The 17,677-nt window shown below is 36.9% G+C and overlaps 1 protein-coding gene across 7 annotated transcripts in view; it reads right to left on the minus strand.

Annotated features, from left to right (window-relative positions):
* Nucleotides 1–17,677, minus strand: part of DOCK3 (dedicator of cytokinesis 3) — a 666,839-nt gene that overhangs the window by 530,382 nt on the left and 118,780 nt on the right. For all 7 annotated transcript variants that reach the window (XM_030934847.1, XM_030934917.1, XM_030934886.1 and 4 more), the window contains exon 3: nt 8,268–8,308. In XM_030934847.1, coding sequence (XP_030790707.1) covers nt 8,268–8,308 — 41 coding nt within the window. The remainder of the gene's footprint in view (nt 1–8,267; nt 8,309–17,677) is intronic.

The raw sequence follows: 17,677 nt of genomic DNA on the forward strand, positions 1-17,677 counted from the left end.
AAAAGGAAATCAGTCAGAGCTTCTAGAATTCAAAACTCAAAGAATTTCAAAATACAATTGAAAGCTTTATTGGTAGACTGAACCAAGCAGAAGAAAGAAGGTCAGAGCTTAAATACTGGTTTTTTAAAGATGAGGTTTCGCTATGTTGCCCAGGCTGGTCTCAAAGTCCTATGCTCAAGTGATCCCACTACTTTGGACTCCCAAAGTGCTGAGATTACACGCATGAGTCACCGTACCCAGCTGAAAAGTATGCTTTTAATTGTATCCTTCTGGAATTTGTTTTTCTGCAAGTTGTGAGAAAGGCATCTAATTTTTACGTTTTCCAAAAGTGTATCTGATTTTCTCAATAGCATTTACTCTGATTTTGAATACTCTAGTCTTCATTGATATTTTTTATCAATTCCTGTGCCTGTTTAATTACTGTATCCCAGGCATGGTGGCATGTGCCTGTAGTCCCAGCTACTCAGGAGGTTGAGGTGGGAGATCACTAAGGCCTAGGAGGTCAAGGCTACAGTGAACTGTGATAGGGCCACCGCACTCCAACCTGGGTGACAGAGAGATCCTGTCTCAAAATAATAAGTAAATAAATAAAGCAAATATATATATATATTTGATATATATATACACACATGTTTTTTGGCCAGGCATGGTGGTTCCCACCTGTAATCCCAGCACTTTGGGAGGCTGAGGAAGGAAGACTGCTTGAGCCCAGGAATTCAAGACCAGCTCTAGCAATGTGGCAACACCCTGTCTGTACAAAAAATTTTTAAATTAGCCAGGCATGATGGCATGTGCCTGTGGTCCCAGCTTCTCAGGAGCCTAAAGTGGAAGGGCCGCTTGAGCTTGAGAGGTCAAAGTTGCAGTGAACCATGATCACACCACTGTAGTTTAGTCTGGGTGACAGAAAAAGACCCCGTCTCAAGAAAGAAAAAACAAAAGTTTTTTGAGCTCATCCAGACAAAAATAAAGAAAAAAGAACTTTTTAAATATGAACAAAGTCTTCAACAAATATGGGATTATGTAAAGCAACCAAATCTATCAATTACTGGCATTCCTGAGAAAGAAGGAAAAAAGGTAAACAAGCTGGAAAACACATTTGAGGAAATAATTAAATAAAATTTCCCTAATCTTACTAGCGAAGAAGACATCTAGACACAAGAATTCTAGGGAACACTTGTGAGGTGCAATATAAAATGAAAATCACCAAGGCATATAGTCCACAATACTGAACAAGAGCAGTGCTAAAGAAAAAATCTGGAAGGAAGCTAGAGAAAAACATCAGACCGCATACAATGGAGAACCCCATCAAGATAACAGTGGACTTCTCAACAGAAAACTTACGAACAGGAGAGATTGGGGGCCTATTTTAGGCATTCTTAAAGAAAAGAAATTCCAACCAAGAATTTCATATCCTGTCAACTAAGCTTCATTAGCAAAGGGGAACCAAAATCTTTCCCAGACAAGCAATCACTAAGGAAATTTATTACCACTAGTCCAGGCTTACAGGAGATCCTTAAGAGTTCTAAACACGGAAACAAAAAGAACGATACCTGCTGTCACACAACCACACTTAAGTACATAGCCTATAAAGCAACTACACATTAGAAACTAAAAAGCAGCCAGCTAACAACTTCACGATAGGATCAAAACATCACATATCAGTATAAATGTTGAATGTAAATAGTCTAAACACTCAATTAGGAAAGAGTAGCAAGTTGAACAACAACAACAAAAAGACCCATCTGTCTGCCATCTTCAGGAGATCCATCTCAGATGTGACAACACCCATAGGCTCAAGGTAAAGGGCTGAAGACAGATCTACTATGCAAATAAAAAAACAAAAAAGATCAGGGGTTACTATTCTTATATCAGATAAAACAGACTTTAAACCAACAATAATTTAAAAAAGGACAAAGAAGAGCATGATATAATGATGAAGAGTTGAATTCAACAAGATTTAACTATCCTAAATACATATGCACCCAATCTTGGAACACACAGATTCCTAAAATAAGTACCTCTAGACCTATGAAAAGACTTAGACAACTTCACAATAACCGTCAAGGACTTTTTTTTTTTTAAATGGAGTCTCGTTCTGTCACCCAGGCTGGAGTGCAGTGGCACAATCTCGGCTCACTGCAACCTCTGCCTCTGGGTTCAAGCAATTCTCCTGCCTCAGCCTCCTGAGCAATTAGGACTACAGGTATGCACTACCATGCCCGGTTGATTTTTGTGTTTTTACTAGAGATGGGGTTTTACCATGTTGGCCAGGCTAGTCTTGAACTCCTGGCCACAAATGATCTGCCCACCTCAGCCTCCCAAAGTGCTAGAATTATAGACATAAGCCACTGCACTCAGCCATAGTGGGGGATTTCAATATCCCACTGACAGCATTAGATCACTGAGACAGAAAACTAACAAAGAACATCTGGATTTAAACTCAACACTTGACTAGTCAGATCTAATAGACAGGTACAGAATACTCCACCCATCAACCACAGGATATTCTCACATTCTTCTCATCTTCAGAAGTTAATGCAATCAGGACATATTCCAAGATTGACCACATGCTCAACCATAAAGCAAGTTTCAATAAATTTTAAAAAATGGAAGTCATATCAACTATTCTCTTAGGTAACAATGGAATAAAACAGGAATCAATACCAAGAAGATTGCTCAACACCACATAATTACACAGAAATTTAAAAACTTGTTCCTGAATGAATGTTGGAAAAACAACAAAAGTAAGGCAGAAATCAAAAAATTATTTAAAATAAATGAGAACAGACACAATATACCAAAACCTCTGGGATGAAGCAAAAGCAGAGTTAATAGGCAAGTTTATAACACTAAATACCTACCTCAAAAAGTTAAGAAAAAAATTAGCAATTACACCTGAAGGAACTAGAAAAACAAGAAAAAAGTAACCCCAAAGACAGCAGAAGAAAACAAATAACTAAAGTCAGAGCAGAACTGAACAAAATTGAGACTCCAAAATCCACACAAAGAATCAACAAGATTGATGGACTGCTAGGTAGATTAAGAAAGAAAAAAGAGAAAAGATCCAAATATGTACAAACAGAAATGACAAAGGTGACATTATAGCCAATCCCACAGAAATATGAAAGATCCTCAAACACCATTAGGAACACATAGAAGATATACAGGAAACTGGAAACTAGAAAATCTAGAGGAAATGGATAAATTCCTGGAAACACACAAGCTTCCAAGATTGAATCAGGAAGAAATTGAAACCCTGAACAGACCAATATCAAGTTCAAAAACTGAATCAGTAATAAAAAACCTACCAACCAAAGCAAGTCCTGGACAGACAGATTCACAGCCAAATTCTATTAGATGTACAAAGAAGAGCTGCCACCAATCTTACTGAAATTATTTCAAAACATCAACAAAGAGGGACCCTTCCTTAACTCATTCTACTAAACCAATATCATCCTAGAACCAAAATATTTCAAGGACACAACAAAAAGAGAAAACTATAGGCCAATATCCCTGAACACAGACCAAAATCCTCAACAAAATACTGGTAACCTGAATCCAACACCACATCAAAAGATAATTCATCACAGACTGTTGCCCCAACACCTTTTCCCCTTTGCTGATTTTTCTTTCTATTCTTTCACTGTAATAATTCACAGCTGTGAGTACAACTATATGCCACTATTCAGTACTCATGCTACTCCACAGTACCTGAAACCATTAATTACCCCTGTTTTTAAAAAATGTTCTCCTTGGCCAACTATGACCTCTATTAGTCTTTTTTTGCCAGTTCCTCTTTCTCTGTCCTCCAAGTTAGCAGTCTTTGCAGTCTCATTTGCAGTGCTATTCTTTAATAGTAAAAGATGATAGTGAAAAAGAATTATCATGTTCTTATGTGCTAGGCACTGCAATAAAGGCTTCATATCAACTCCTTGATTCCTCATTACAATTCCATGAGATAAGTAATAACATAATACCCATTTCAAATACAGACAAAATTAGATAACAGTATAAGGAATCTCCACAAATCCATCACTCACCTTCAACAATTATTAACATTTTGCCAATCTTAACTCATCAATCTATACACATTTTACCCATTATAGTATTTTAGAGAAAATTTCAGAAATTATCCATAAATACTTCAATATTTACCTTAAATATTCAAGGAGGTTCAATCGCTTGAATCTCTGCCTCCCAAGTTCAAGCGATTCTCTTGATGGTAAACACCTTCAATATTTACCTTTTGTTTTTCTGATAGGCCCTATCTTCTAGTTATACTGTATGACAGTAATGGATCCACATCCCTGTTGAATGACAGATTCCCTGTTGCCAAAGCATAAACTCCTTAGATTTCTTTGGCATATAACTCTAAATGTATAGGTCCAATCTACCTTTCCTGCCTTACCATCCATCACTTTCTCCTGCACTATGCCTTACCCAGCTTAAAACATTTACTATTCCACGAACATATCTTGCAACTTTTTTGTTGTGCAAAACATTCCATAAGGCCCTGTTCCTATCTCACAGAATACTACACATCCTGTTCACAATTATTGTATAAAAGCTGATCCTGAAATCACAAAATGGAAGTAAATATAAACTGCACTGAATTTCATTATTCCTCTTGAGCATATATTTTATAAAAAGCACAAAATTAAAATCAATATCTGTTGTCCTTTTTTCTCAATTTTATTTCTTATTCTTTAATTCTTCACGTATACTCTTAAGTTTTTTTGTTTGGTTTTTTTGTTGTTGTTTTTGTTTTTGTTTTTGAGAGAGTCTTCCCTTGTTGTTCACGAGATCTCAGTTCACTGCAACCCCCACCTCCCGAGTTCAAGCGATTCTCTTGCCTCAGCCTCCCGAGTAGCTGGGATTACAGGAGTGCACCACCAAGCCAGGCTAATTTTTGTACTTTTAGTAGAGACAGCGTTTCTCCCTGTTGGCCAGGCTGATCTCAAACTCCTAGCCTCAAGTGATCCACCTGCCTGGGCCTCCCAAGGTGCTGGGATTATAGGCGAGAGCTACCGTGCCTGGCCAGAAAGTTAATATTTTGATGACTCTAACAAATACATATCATGGCATTTCAGCAGTGGAACAGAACACTATGTCTCAAAACCTTGCTTTGGTCTCTAAAATTATAAAACTAAAGTAAGTTCTACTGTAGAAGTGTATGCAGAAAAACAAAAACAAAGTCCTCAAAAAATGAAAAGACAATAAACTACATTCTGAAAATCATCTAGCATAAAATTTAGTTATACTTCTTGCCTACCATGCTTCTCTTTAACTGCAAAATTTTAATATGTAGTCATAACAGAAAGGGTATTTTATAATCACCCCAGTTTTTCCTTCTAAATCTTTTACTATAAAATAATATAGGCAACAAAAAGATTAAGCTTTGCAAATTTTTTAAAACTTTTATAGGAAGAACTGTTTCATCATTTACTAATATATCTAAGTGCTGGCCAGGCACAGTGGCTCACGTCTGTAATCCCAGCACTTTGGGAAGCTGAGGCAGAAGCATCAATTGAGCTCCAGAGTTTGAGACCAGCCTGGGCACATACAGATACCCCATCTCTACAAAAAGTGTGAAAAAAAAATTAGCTGGGTATGGTGCTATGCACCTGTAGTCCCAGCTACTCAGGAGGCTGAGGGAGGATGGCAGCCTGAGCCCAGGAGTTCAAGAATATAGTGAGCTATAATCATGCCATTGGACTCCAGCCTGGATGACAGAGAGACTCAATCTCATTCATTCACTCACAAATAAATAAATAAATAAATAACTATATTCACTGTCTAGTTCAGATATTATTTTATTTGAGCTATTTTGTGTTTTACTTATTAGTATAAATCATACATGACGAAAGACAAACTTTAATAAGTCATGTTTATTTTTTCTTTTAACCACTAATAGCTATGAAAAACCTATAGAAAATTTTACTTATTATGACTGAAATAAGATCACTTCTTAGCCTTTTGGCTAAGATCAAGTATAGTAGGACCACAATATTAGCACAAATAATATATAGAAATGCACTTATTTTTGTATCATTTTAATTATGTGGTATCCCTAAATGATTATATTTTAAAAACACTAAATAACTGGTTCCATAAAATATCACTGACACAGGATGAAATTCAGTTACTAATACTGTCTTTCTATCCTTTTTTAAGTCTAAGAATACAAATACAGGCTATTAAGAGATATAGAGATACATGTTGCTAATAAATGCTGTAATAACCTAAGATTCTAGAATAGAGATATTACCAAAATATGCAATCTCTGAATACATTAGCCCCCAAAGTAATAAAATTAAAGGAGTCTGATCAGATAAAAAGAGCTCTAACATTCTTTGGAGTAGTGTGAGATAGGTTCCTCATTTTGCTTAGCTTGCCAAAACACTGCTAAGAGTAATCACAAAATGTCCTCTCCCAGAGAGTCCAAAAACTAAGAAAGAGAATTAAGAACTTAAGTATGGGGTTCCAAGTACTTTTCCTTAACTCTAAAATAAAACTCTAATTACTTGCTGGAGAAACCATGTGAAGGCACATGGAAATAGGGAAACCCTGAGACTACACAGAGACGCCTGGTTATCTTGGTGGTCTAGCTGAAGACAGTCTTCCAGCCAACCCTGCCAAGATGCCAGACATATCAGTAAACTCTCTTGGACATTCCTACCAGAATGTCTTGGACACTGACCCCACAGCTGACTGTTGCCACAGGTAACCTCACACATCCCAGAATAACTAGCTACCCAGCTGACCCAGTCAAGCCACAAAAGCATGAGAGATAAAATGTTTATCAGTTTAATCCACTAAATTTTGGAGTACTTTGTTGCACAGGAAGATATAATCAAAACAGTTATGTTTAATATTTTAAGGGTATCATCATTCCTGTCTCAATAATGTTTTCAAGCCACAAACTTTGCATCAATCTGATACTTTAATCACAAACATACAATAATTTTAATGAGCACAGTCTACACACTGATCCCCAAACACTAGTATTAGAAATAAGGTAGGGGGAGGTAGCCAAGATCACAAATATTACTAAAAATAAATCAATAGCATGCAATATCACAAATAACAAATATTCATTTATAAGATTCCTCATTTATTCCAGTTCTAACTTTTCAACAATTTTAAATCAAAATTTAAAAAATAAACCACAAGTAGAAAATATTCCCACAGAAGTATTCATGAATGTATTTCAAAATGGAAGTATAAGAAAAATTACCTATAAGCAGTGGTTCTCAACCAGGGGTCATTTTGTCCCCAAGACAAATTCAGCCATGTCTGACGTCCTCTTTTGCTGTCATACTAAGGGACAGAGGGTTGCTGGCATCTAGTAGGTAGAAGCCATATACTCTGCTAAACATCTCACATTGCACAAGACTGTCTCCCACAATAAAGAATTACCTGGCCCAAAATGTCAACAGTGCCAAGAATGAGAAACCACAGCTAGGAGGCATTAAAATATAAAGATATTATTTCCTTATAATCATTACCTTAAAATTAATCAAACTGAATGATTCTACTGGCAAAACTGATTATTAGAACTCAAACAATTTTCTTTTTGAATGAAAACGTGATAATTTTGGTATTTTTCTATATAAAGAAAAGCATACTGCATCAAACATTAAGCTACAGAAACATACAAGAAAAATTGATAATATTAATTACATGAAAAAATATGCGGAAAGAAGTGTTTGCAAATACATTACTGGGAAAGATTATTTCTAACTGCTTTATAACTGCTAATTAAACTATATTTTGTTTCATCAATATTAATTGTAATAAATATAAAATCTAGTACATAAAATTAGTATTCTACACTAATACCTTGCTTAAATTCATATTTCAATAAATTATGATTAGAGAAATATCTAATTGGATTATTTGAAAATATTTTCCATTGTGCATTTTAGAAACAATTCATCTAATTATATGGTTCCACAGGACTAGGCCTGTGAATAAGTCAATTTACTTTTTGTCAAATACCTTAAGGAAAAAATATTTAAAAGCCTGAATAGGCTTTTTCAAGATAAGCTTTGGAGCTATGACCATATTTGCATTTCCTGTCCTTTTAGAAGAAACATTTTAATATGCTGAGACAGAGAAGAGTTTTCTGCAGTTTTGTAAAGGAAAGAATCATTGTGGCTATTGTAAAAGATTAAAAGATGAACCACTAAGAGTTGTTATACCAAACAAACGTAAAAGGCATTTCCTTCCTACATTAGAACAGGTAACAATAAACTTTTCATTACCTTCACATTTGGCTTCTTTGTTGAAACTCCTCTGTACCAACCTAAAACAAAGCATAAGAGGATATTAAAATCACAACGTCATGTTCAATAAGAGACACAATAGTATTTTTTGAAAAAAATAGATAAATGCACATCTTTCCTTAAATTACCCATTGTGGCTTTATTAGGATCTAGAGTTGTCATAGTAGCTTACTCCAAAAGGTACAGTCATATGGTGAATAAAACATTTCTAATTTTCATTACAAGGCATAAAAAGCCTTTCAACTGAGTAAAATGTAATTAGAAAAGACCTCAGAGGACATGTAATTCAAGAGCACAAAAATTCCTACATAAAGGTGTTGGGGCAGAGAAATGCTAAAATTGTATCACTTTTTTCAAGGCAGATAGGGAGTATAGCCCAGACTTTCTGTTTCATGGTCTCATCCAATCTCCCATGCAGTATACTACACTACTCTCATTTATTTGCCTTCCAGCTGCTAAAGTCAACATCCTTGCTAGTGCAGATCACCTTCTTGATTTATTTCCTTTCAGCATTCACATTCAGCAATACCAATAAAAGTTTTAATTACACAATAAAAAACAATTTTCAGAGAAAGAAAATTTTACTGTCAACTTTTCTCAATTTCAATGTATTATTTTCAGAGCTTTGCTACAGTTTCTTTATTTGGGTTTAAAAGGAAGCAGTTCCAATGGGTAGGAGAGGAAGCCAAGAGTCGTATTTAAAGAATGAAGATAAAGAAGAGATTGCTGATGATAGCTAAATTAATTGAGAGGTTATTACTGAGAGTTTGTCCCACATATTAACTTTTAAAATAACAAAGCTATGAAAAAAATCAACTTTTTTCACCTGAAAACATAACAACAAAAGAGATGAGCCTTGCTCCTATTTAGAACAATAGCTGAAAAAATAAATTTCATGAACTCATTTTATACCTTGCGTCTCAGTTTCTCCTTTTTGAAAAATGATAATAACTTACCAATGTGACATTTTACAGTATTTTAAGAAACATAACAGAAAATGACATCAGGAGGTATGGCAGAGTAAGTCTCTTCAAAAAGCCTCTCCTCAAAAGCAATGAGAACACTATAAAGCTAAAGTAATCAAGACAGTATGATATTGGTGAAAGATTAGGCAACTAGAGAACTTAATAGAGAATCCAGAAATAGACCCACATAAATACAATCAACTGATATTTGACAAAGGAGTAAAAGTAGTAAAATGGACAAAAAAGAGTTTTCAACAAATGGTGCTGGAACAACTGGACATCCATATGCAAAAAAAAATGAATCTATGCACAGATATTACTCTAGTCACAAAAATAAACTCAAAATGTATCATAGAGCTTAACATAAAATGCAAAACTACAAAACTCCAACAAGATAACATAGGAGAAAATCTAAGTAATCTTGAGTACAGCAATGACTTTTTAACTACAACACCAAAAGCATGATCCATGGAAGAAATAATTGATACACAGAGCTTCATTAAAATTAAAAACTCCTCTGTGAAAGGCAATGTTAAGAAAATAAAATGACAAGCCACAAACCGGGAGAAAATATTTACAAAAGACCTATCTGATAAAGGAATGTTATCCAAAACATACAAAGAACTCTTAAAACTCAACAAGAAAACAAACAGCCCAGCCAGGTGCGGTGGCTCACACTTGTAATCCCAGCACTTTGGGAGGTTGAGGTGGGCAGATCATGAGGTTAGGAGTTTGAGACCAGCCTGACCAACATGGTGAAACCCCGCATCTCTACTAAAAATACAAAAATTAGCCAGGCATGGTGGCATGTGCCTGTAATCCCAGCTACTCAGCAGGTTGAGGCAGGAGAATCACTTGAACCCAGGAGGTGGAGGTTGCAGTAAGCTGAGATGGTGCCACTGCACTCCAGCCTGGGTGGCAGAGCGAGACTCCATCTCAAAAAAAAAAAAAAAAAGAGGCCAGGCGCAGGTGGATCATGAGGTCAGGAATTCGAGACCAGCCTGAGCAACATGGTGAAACCCCACCTCTACTAAAAATACAAAAAAAAATTAGCCGGGCATAGTGGTGCATGCCTGTAATCCCAACTGCTTAGGAGGCTAAGGCAGGAGTATCACTTGAACCTAAGAGGCAGAGATTGCAGTGAGCAGAGATCACACCAGTGCACTCCAGCCTGGGCAACAGAATGAGACTCTGTTTCAAAAAGAAAAAAAAAGAAGAAGAAGAAAAGAGCCCAATTAAAAAATAAGCAAGACATCTAAACAGACACTTCACCAAAGATACAGGGATAACAAATAAGAATATGAGAAGATGCTCAACATCACTGTGTGATTAAGCAATTGCAAATGAAAACAACAATGAGGTACCACTACATGCCTTATCACAATGGCCAAAACCAGAACACTGACCCGAACCAAATGCTGGTGAAGACATAAAGCAAAAGGAACTCTCTCATTCACTGTTGATGGAAATCCAAAATGGTACAAAAGCACTCTGGAAGACAGTTTGGCAGTTTCTAACAAAACTAAACATATTGTTACCATATGATTGAGCAATCCATTCCTTATATTTACCCAAATGAGTTGAAAACTTACATCCACACAAAAAAACTACAAATTGATGTTTACAGCAGCTTTATCATACTTTCTGCCAAAACTCAAAAGCATCTAAGATGTCATTCTTCAGCAGATGAGTGAATAAATCAACTGTGGCACATCCATTCAATGGAATGTTATTCAGAGACAAAAAGAAATGAGCTAACAAGCCATGAGAAGACACTGAAGGAATCTTAAACGCCTACTGTGGATACATTTAACACCATATAATGATAATGCAAATGTGACACCATGCTCTCTTGTAGTCAACCCTCCTCCCCAACCTCTTCCCCCGGCCCTGACAACCATTAAGTAGTTTCAAAACCACATTATCATTTATAAGGGATGCCACCATTATAAGGTGCACATGAGAATTCTGCTCAGTGAACTTCAGCCATCACCTTTTCTTAAAACCGAAACTCTGCTACAAGCTTTGCCAAATTTATCCATTCTATGACTAAGAAGAATTGAAGACAGTAAGGAAAAGAGAAAAGGAAGAACAACTCATTATTTTTGTCTCTCACATAAGAAATAAAAAAGTTCATAAGCTCTCAAAGAAACAACTAAAATATCTCCCAAATCATTATGAATCAACAGGAAATATATGCTTTTCATGAATCAGTACAATGAAGTATTTTCCAAATGTCAATTTACCTACTGTCCAAGAACTCTGGACAATCTACCTCTGCAATTATATTCTCCCCTTTCATTTTCATCATTAATATCTTGACTTTCCAAAATTTCAGAATACTAGCAAAGAAAGTGAAACTCCCCTTGATGTTCCGATTGTCTGAGCCTTCATCAATTTCAACGTCATCATATGCATTTAACCGAAGAACACATCAGAGTCTCATTTGGTGAGTAAAACATCTGCTGGTTTGATTACTACTACGAACTTAAGGTTAAGGCAAAGTTTTACACTCTAACATTTTCAGATATAAATTTTTGTAGAAATTAAAGAAAGGAAGGCATTCTCACAACACTCAAGTTTATAAAGATTTATGTCGAACTTTAACTTAAGTCAGAAAAATATAATTGAATTCTATAAAATGCTAAACAAGTATTGCCTCCAAAAGTTCTCTATTGGTCTTCTATCCCTTCTACCTATAAATACCAGCTCTTCCCTTCCTCAGTAACTTGCTGCAACTCTCCAACTTCTAAGCTAGGGGCATGTTACTCACAGTATAACTGCAAGAAACACAGACTTTTCCCACTTTACCCAAATGTATGGAAATGAAAGAATTACTGGAAATGGTTTGGGTATTAACTTGAGATTCCAAAAGAAAAGTTTAACTTTTTGAGCCTCAGTTGCTCCTCTGCTCTAAACTCTCCAAAAGCATCCCAGGTCAAAATAAAATCCAAACCCTTTATTAGAGCCTCTGCCGATCTCAACGTCCACCACACTCTCTGCTTCTCCCCATCCCATCCATCCACTGCAGCCATAGTAGTCTCTCTGCAATTCCTTCAACTTACTAAGCTGGCTCCCGCCTCAGCACCTTTATACTTTTTGCACCATATTTCTGGACGGTTCTTCCCCTCCCCAAACCCCTTCTACCCAGAATATCTCAGGATTACTTCCTCATTTCCATCTGTTCTCTGCCCAAATGTTATCTTCTCAGAAAGGCCATCCCAAATCATCCTATATAAATAAACAGAAGAGAGAAGCTTCCCCCCACCCACTTCCCCACTAATACGGTCTGGCTCTCTGTCCCCATCCAAATATCATCTTGAATTGTAATCTCAATTCTAATCCCCACATGCTGGGGGAGCGACCCAGTGTGAGGTAACTGAATCTGGGGGCAGTTACCCCCATGCTGTTCTCATGATAGTGAGTCCCCATGAGATCTGAAGGTTTTATAGGGAGCTTTCTCCCCTTTGCTCAGCACTTCTCTCACCTGCTGCCATATGAAGAAGGACATGTTTGCTTCCCCTTCCACCATGATTATAAGTTTCCTGAGGCCTCCCCAGCCATGCAGAACTGAGTCAATTAAACCTCTTTTCTTTATAAATAACCCAGTCCTGGGTATTTCTTCATAGCAGCATGAGAACAGACTAATACACTATATTCATACTGCAGAGTGTAGGGTGCTGCTAAAAGGATACCCAAAAATGTGGAAGCAACTTTGGAACTGGATAACAGGCAGAGGCTGGAACAGTTTGGAGGGTTCAGAAGAAGACAGGAAAATGTGGAAAAGTCTGGAACTTCCTAGAGACTGAGGGCTCAGAAGACAGAAAGATGTGGGAAAGTTTGAAACTTCTGAGAGACTTGTTGAATGATTTTGACCAAAATGCTGATAGTGATATTGACAATGAAGTCCAGGCTGAGGTGGTCTCAGATGGAGATGAGGAATTTGTTGGGAATTGGAATAAAGGTGGCTCTTGCTATAGTTTAGCAAAGAGACTGGTGGCATTCTGCCCATGCCCTAGAGATCTATGAAACTTTGAACTTGAGAGAGATGATTTAGGGTATCTGGTCAAAGAAATTTCTAAAGAGCAAAGCATTTTCAAGAGTGTAACTTAGCATAAAAGTTTGGAAAATCTGCAGCCTGACGATGCGGTAGAAAAGAAAAATCCATTTTCGGGGAAGAAATTCAAGCCTGCTGCAGAAATTTGCAAGGTAATGGGAAGCCAAATGTTAATCACCAAGACAATGAGGAAAACGTCTCCAGCGCATGTCAGAGACCTTCATGGCAGCCCCTTTCATCACAGTCCCAGAGGCCTAGGAGGGAAAAATGGTTTCCTGCACAAGGTCCAGGGCCCCACTGCTGTGTGCAGCCTGAGGACTTGGTGCCCTGTGTCCCAGCTGCTTCAGCTCCAGCCATGACTAAAGGTACACCTCAGGTCATTGCTTCAGAAGGTGAAAGTTACAGCTCAGGCCACTGCTTCAGAGGGTGGAAGCTCTATGCCTTGGCAGCTTCTATGTGGTATTGGCCCTGTGGGTATGCAGAAGACAAGAATTGAGGTTTAGGAACCTCCGCCTAGATTTCAGAGGACGCATGAAAATGCCTGGGTGTCCAGGCAGAAGTCTGCTGCAGGGGCAGAGTCTTCATGGAGAACCTCTGCTAGGGCAGTGCAGAAGGGAAAGATGGAGTAAGAGTCTCCACACGGAGTCCCCACTGGGGCACTGCCTAGTGGAGCTGTCAGAAGACAGCCACCATCCTCCACAACGGGATCCCTGGGAATTAGAAGTGATAGATCCCTCTCAGAATCTAAGGCTCTGTTCTGTTTTGCATTGTGTTATCTGATGTTTTTTACTTTTGGGTGTATCAGAAATTACTTCACATTATGACAGAACTTTGGGGTGTGATAACCAAAATATACTTTGGTAGGAAATATATTTTTAGCAATAGCTACTGCAGTTATGGGGGGATACTTGGCTCTTTGCATGTTTGGATAAGAGAAGCAAGCTCTTGGCAACCTGGAAGGAATGAAGATATCCCTCTCCCACAACTGAGAGGTAAGATCTCATGGGGTTGGGTTAATCACAGAATGAGCTGATTGGCTTTGGGTTGCTTTGCAATGAAATGCACAGTAAAATCATTGCACTGTCTTGTTCCATAATGTTTTTCTTTTGGGGATCCAGAATCTGCTACAAAAATGGAACCCTTAATTTTGGGTTTTGTTAATCTGCTTTGCCTTACAGTTGTGCCTGCTTATTAGGCCCTAAAAACTGCATACTTTAAAGAAAAACCTAAAAACTGGCGAATAAAAAAATCTTACAAGTACTGGATCTTCTTCTGTCTGTGTGTTTATATGTGCTGTATATGTGATATGAGGCTTTAATAGAGGCTGCCCTAAGGAATTTTGTCATCCATGAACAATTGTTGTCTTGTTTTGATCCTCTTAAAAAGATGGTTTATAGTCAGCTATATAACTTTGACAGGTGCTCTTGAATGGAGGTGTCTGGTAAGTTTGAAGACTGTGATTTTGATTAATTGGTTTAAAGGTAATAAGCACTTAAATCAAATATTTTGTCAGAGCAGTAAAAAGTGCAATGCCTTTTAGCTCATGTGACTTAAGTAATCTTTGGGAAATAAAAACAGTTTTGCATGCAAGGTGTGTAAAGAAAGTGATATGTGATTTGGTAAAAGATTATAAAAAGGCATGTGAATGTGAGGTAGTTTTGCCTAAAGGGTTAAATGATTGTTTTACGTTAGATAGGATACAGCTGAAGATTTGTGCAAGTTGTGAAACATTTGTAAAAAATTAATCTTGTAAAAAAAAGTCTGTGTGTGAACAATGGAATAAATATACAACAGGGTTTTCTCAGAGCACTAACCTGCCTTCTGTAACAAAAATTTGTAAACAGTTATAAAAAAGGTTTATGAGAATCTACCTTATGGTCAAAGTGATTAAGATTGAATAGAATTGTCTATAAGGTTTTAAGAATTGGGTGTGACATTAATAGTACACCAATGCAAGGGTGAAATATGGCTTTCTGTCTTGAACAAGATTTTCATGTCACATTAAAAAATAATGAAGGGGTCGGGCGCGTTGGGTCACACCTGTAATCCCAGCACTTTGGGAGGCCGAGGCAGGCAGATCACGAGGTCAGGAGATCGAGACCATCCTGTGAATGGTGAAACCCCGTCTCTACTAAAAATACAAAAAATCAGCCGGGCATGGTGGCAGGCACCTGTAGTTCCAGTTACTCAGGAGGTTGAGTCAGGAGAATGGCGTGAACCCGGGAAGCAGAGCTTGCAGTGAGCCGAGATCATGCCACTGCACTTCAGCCTGGGTGACAGAGCAAGACTCCGTCTCAAAAAAAATAAAAAATAAAAAATAATGAAGGATTTTTGTTTGCTCCTTTTGAATAACTACAGGAAAAAGAAGGGAAAGAAAAAAGACACTTTGGAAAGCTAAGTCTTCCCTCTTAGTTTTTGCCTTTTTTAAATGTTTGAGTTATCATTTTGGCTAAATGAATGACTTACAGTGACATGGAACTCTATTTTATAATATGAAGTGTCTTAAAACTTTGATATTTGACAAACTTTCCAAAATCAAACTATAAAGTATGACTTTCTCTGACTTAATTAATATTTTAGCTATTAAGTCACCTAAGGTCCAAAAATAACATATTCGACTTATTTGGTATACAAACCATACAGAAAATACCATCAAATAAGAAATGGTGTTTGGCTTTCTCGGGGATACATCTGCGTTAATGTTATTGTTATGTGTCCCAAAATTATGAAAAACTCCTATAAGTCTGATATGACTTAGCATGTGTTATTAATAATTATAATTGTTATGTAAAATTGTTGTATGCCACAGAACTAAAACTCCTAGTCAAATGTAGCTTTAATAGGGGCTTCCCAAAAGAATTTGGTCATCCACGAACACTTGTTTTCTTGTTTTAATCCTCTTCAAAAACAATTGTTTTCTTGTTTTGATCCCTTGAAAAAAACCTCTTCAAGGTTTATAATTAGCTGTAGAACCTCTGACAGGTGCTCTTGAATGTAGGTTTCTGGTAAGTTTGGAGATTACAACATCAGAATGCAGAAAAAGCTTTCAGAACTCTCCTGGAGAGCTGAAATGTTCATGAATATCAAGCAGAAGAGGAGTTAACTGCAAAGACTAAACTAAAAAGTTCAAAGTAATCTTTTTGACTTTGCTTAAAATGTTGCTGATCCTTTGTTTTGTTTTTTAGAGTCAAGAAAACTTTTCTTTTGAGCTACTTACAGCTTTTAACAATTAAGTAAAGTATACTCCTGTGAAAAAAATTTGGAGCATATTTGTTTCTCTCTACCTGATTTCTCCAGAATTTGGAAACTATTTGTGAGTATTCTTAATTTATGGCAATATAGTTATTTGCATAAGTGCAGTAAGAATGTTTTCTTTTGCAACAGGACACAATTTGAGAAGCTGGTTATTTTTCCAAGGTTTTGACTGGAATGGTGTGCTTTCCTTTAAGGAATCAAATTTGACATACAGAGCAATGAAAGCCCCATGGGAAAACCGACCTCATACCTTGCCTACACAGTCCCTGTACAGGATTCCTGACCTCTGGTAAGTAAAGAATGTCACTTTCTGAAAGGTCCAGGGGCCCCAAATAGTCTTGAGACCTCAAGAGGAGATGAGTTTACCCAATTCATAGGTATTTGAGGGTACACAAACCCATGGCTGGGCTGGGCTTTAAAAAAAAATCTTATCTGAGATTCCTTATGGAACACAGTTCCATCAAAGCCTATTTAAAAAGTCTATGTGACAAATAATTATTCTTGCTGCACTTTAAACAAATAATCAGGCCAAGTATAAGAATAAGGCTTATTTTTGCAAACAAATTGGTCCTATTACAATTTGTCTTTAGTAAAAATGGAAGACTAAAGAAAAAAAATGTTTCAAGAATTATGGTATGCCTGTTATTAGATTCTAGTCTCATCAGTTGTTTCGAAGTTTTATCTGCATTTTAGACTAATCCTGCTTATCCTGTGAACCAACCAGTGATCTCTGACTGCTGCTCAGAAGAAAGAGAGGGATGACTAATGCAAACATCTGGATCAATATTCTAATTCTGGGCACACATTGGCATCAGCTAGCAACCCCATATCAGCTTGGTTCCAACAATTGCCCAGTTCATGAAAAGCTTTCTTATTTAGTTTACTTGGGATAATTTTACTTATTTTGCTTTACTGTTGTGGAATATATTGCTGTTATACTCTTTGTATAGGAATGCAGGATAAGCTTACCGAATGTTTTCTTAAATTGAAGACTTGTTGATCTTCCAGATATCACCTTTCTTCAAACTCACAGCTATGAATGGCCCTCGACATACCAATGCTTTCTGACTGAGTTCCTCTCTAACATGAATACAAGAGACCCTGAGAGTTAG

Source organism: Rhinopithecus roxellana, chromosome 1 (genome assembly GCF_007565055.1).
Source record: "Rhinopithecus roxellana isolate Shanxi Qingling chromosome 1, ASM756505v1, whole genome shotgun sequence".
NCBI lineage: Eukaryota > Metazoa > Chordata > Mammalia > Primates > Cercopithecidae > Rhinopithecus > Rhinopithecus roxellana.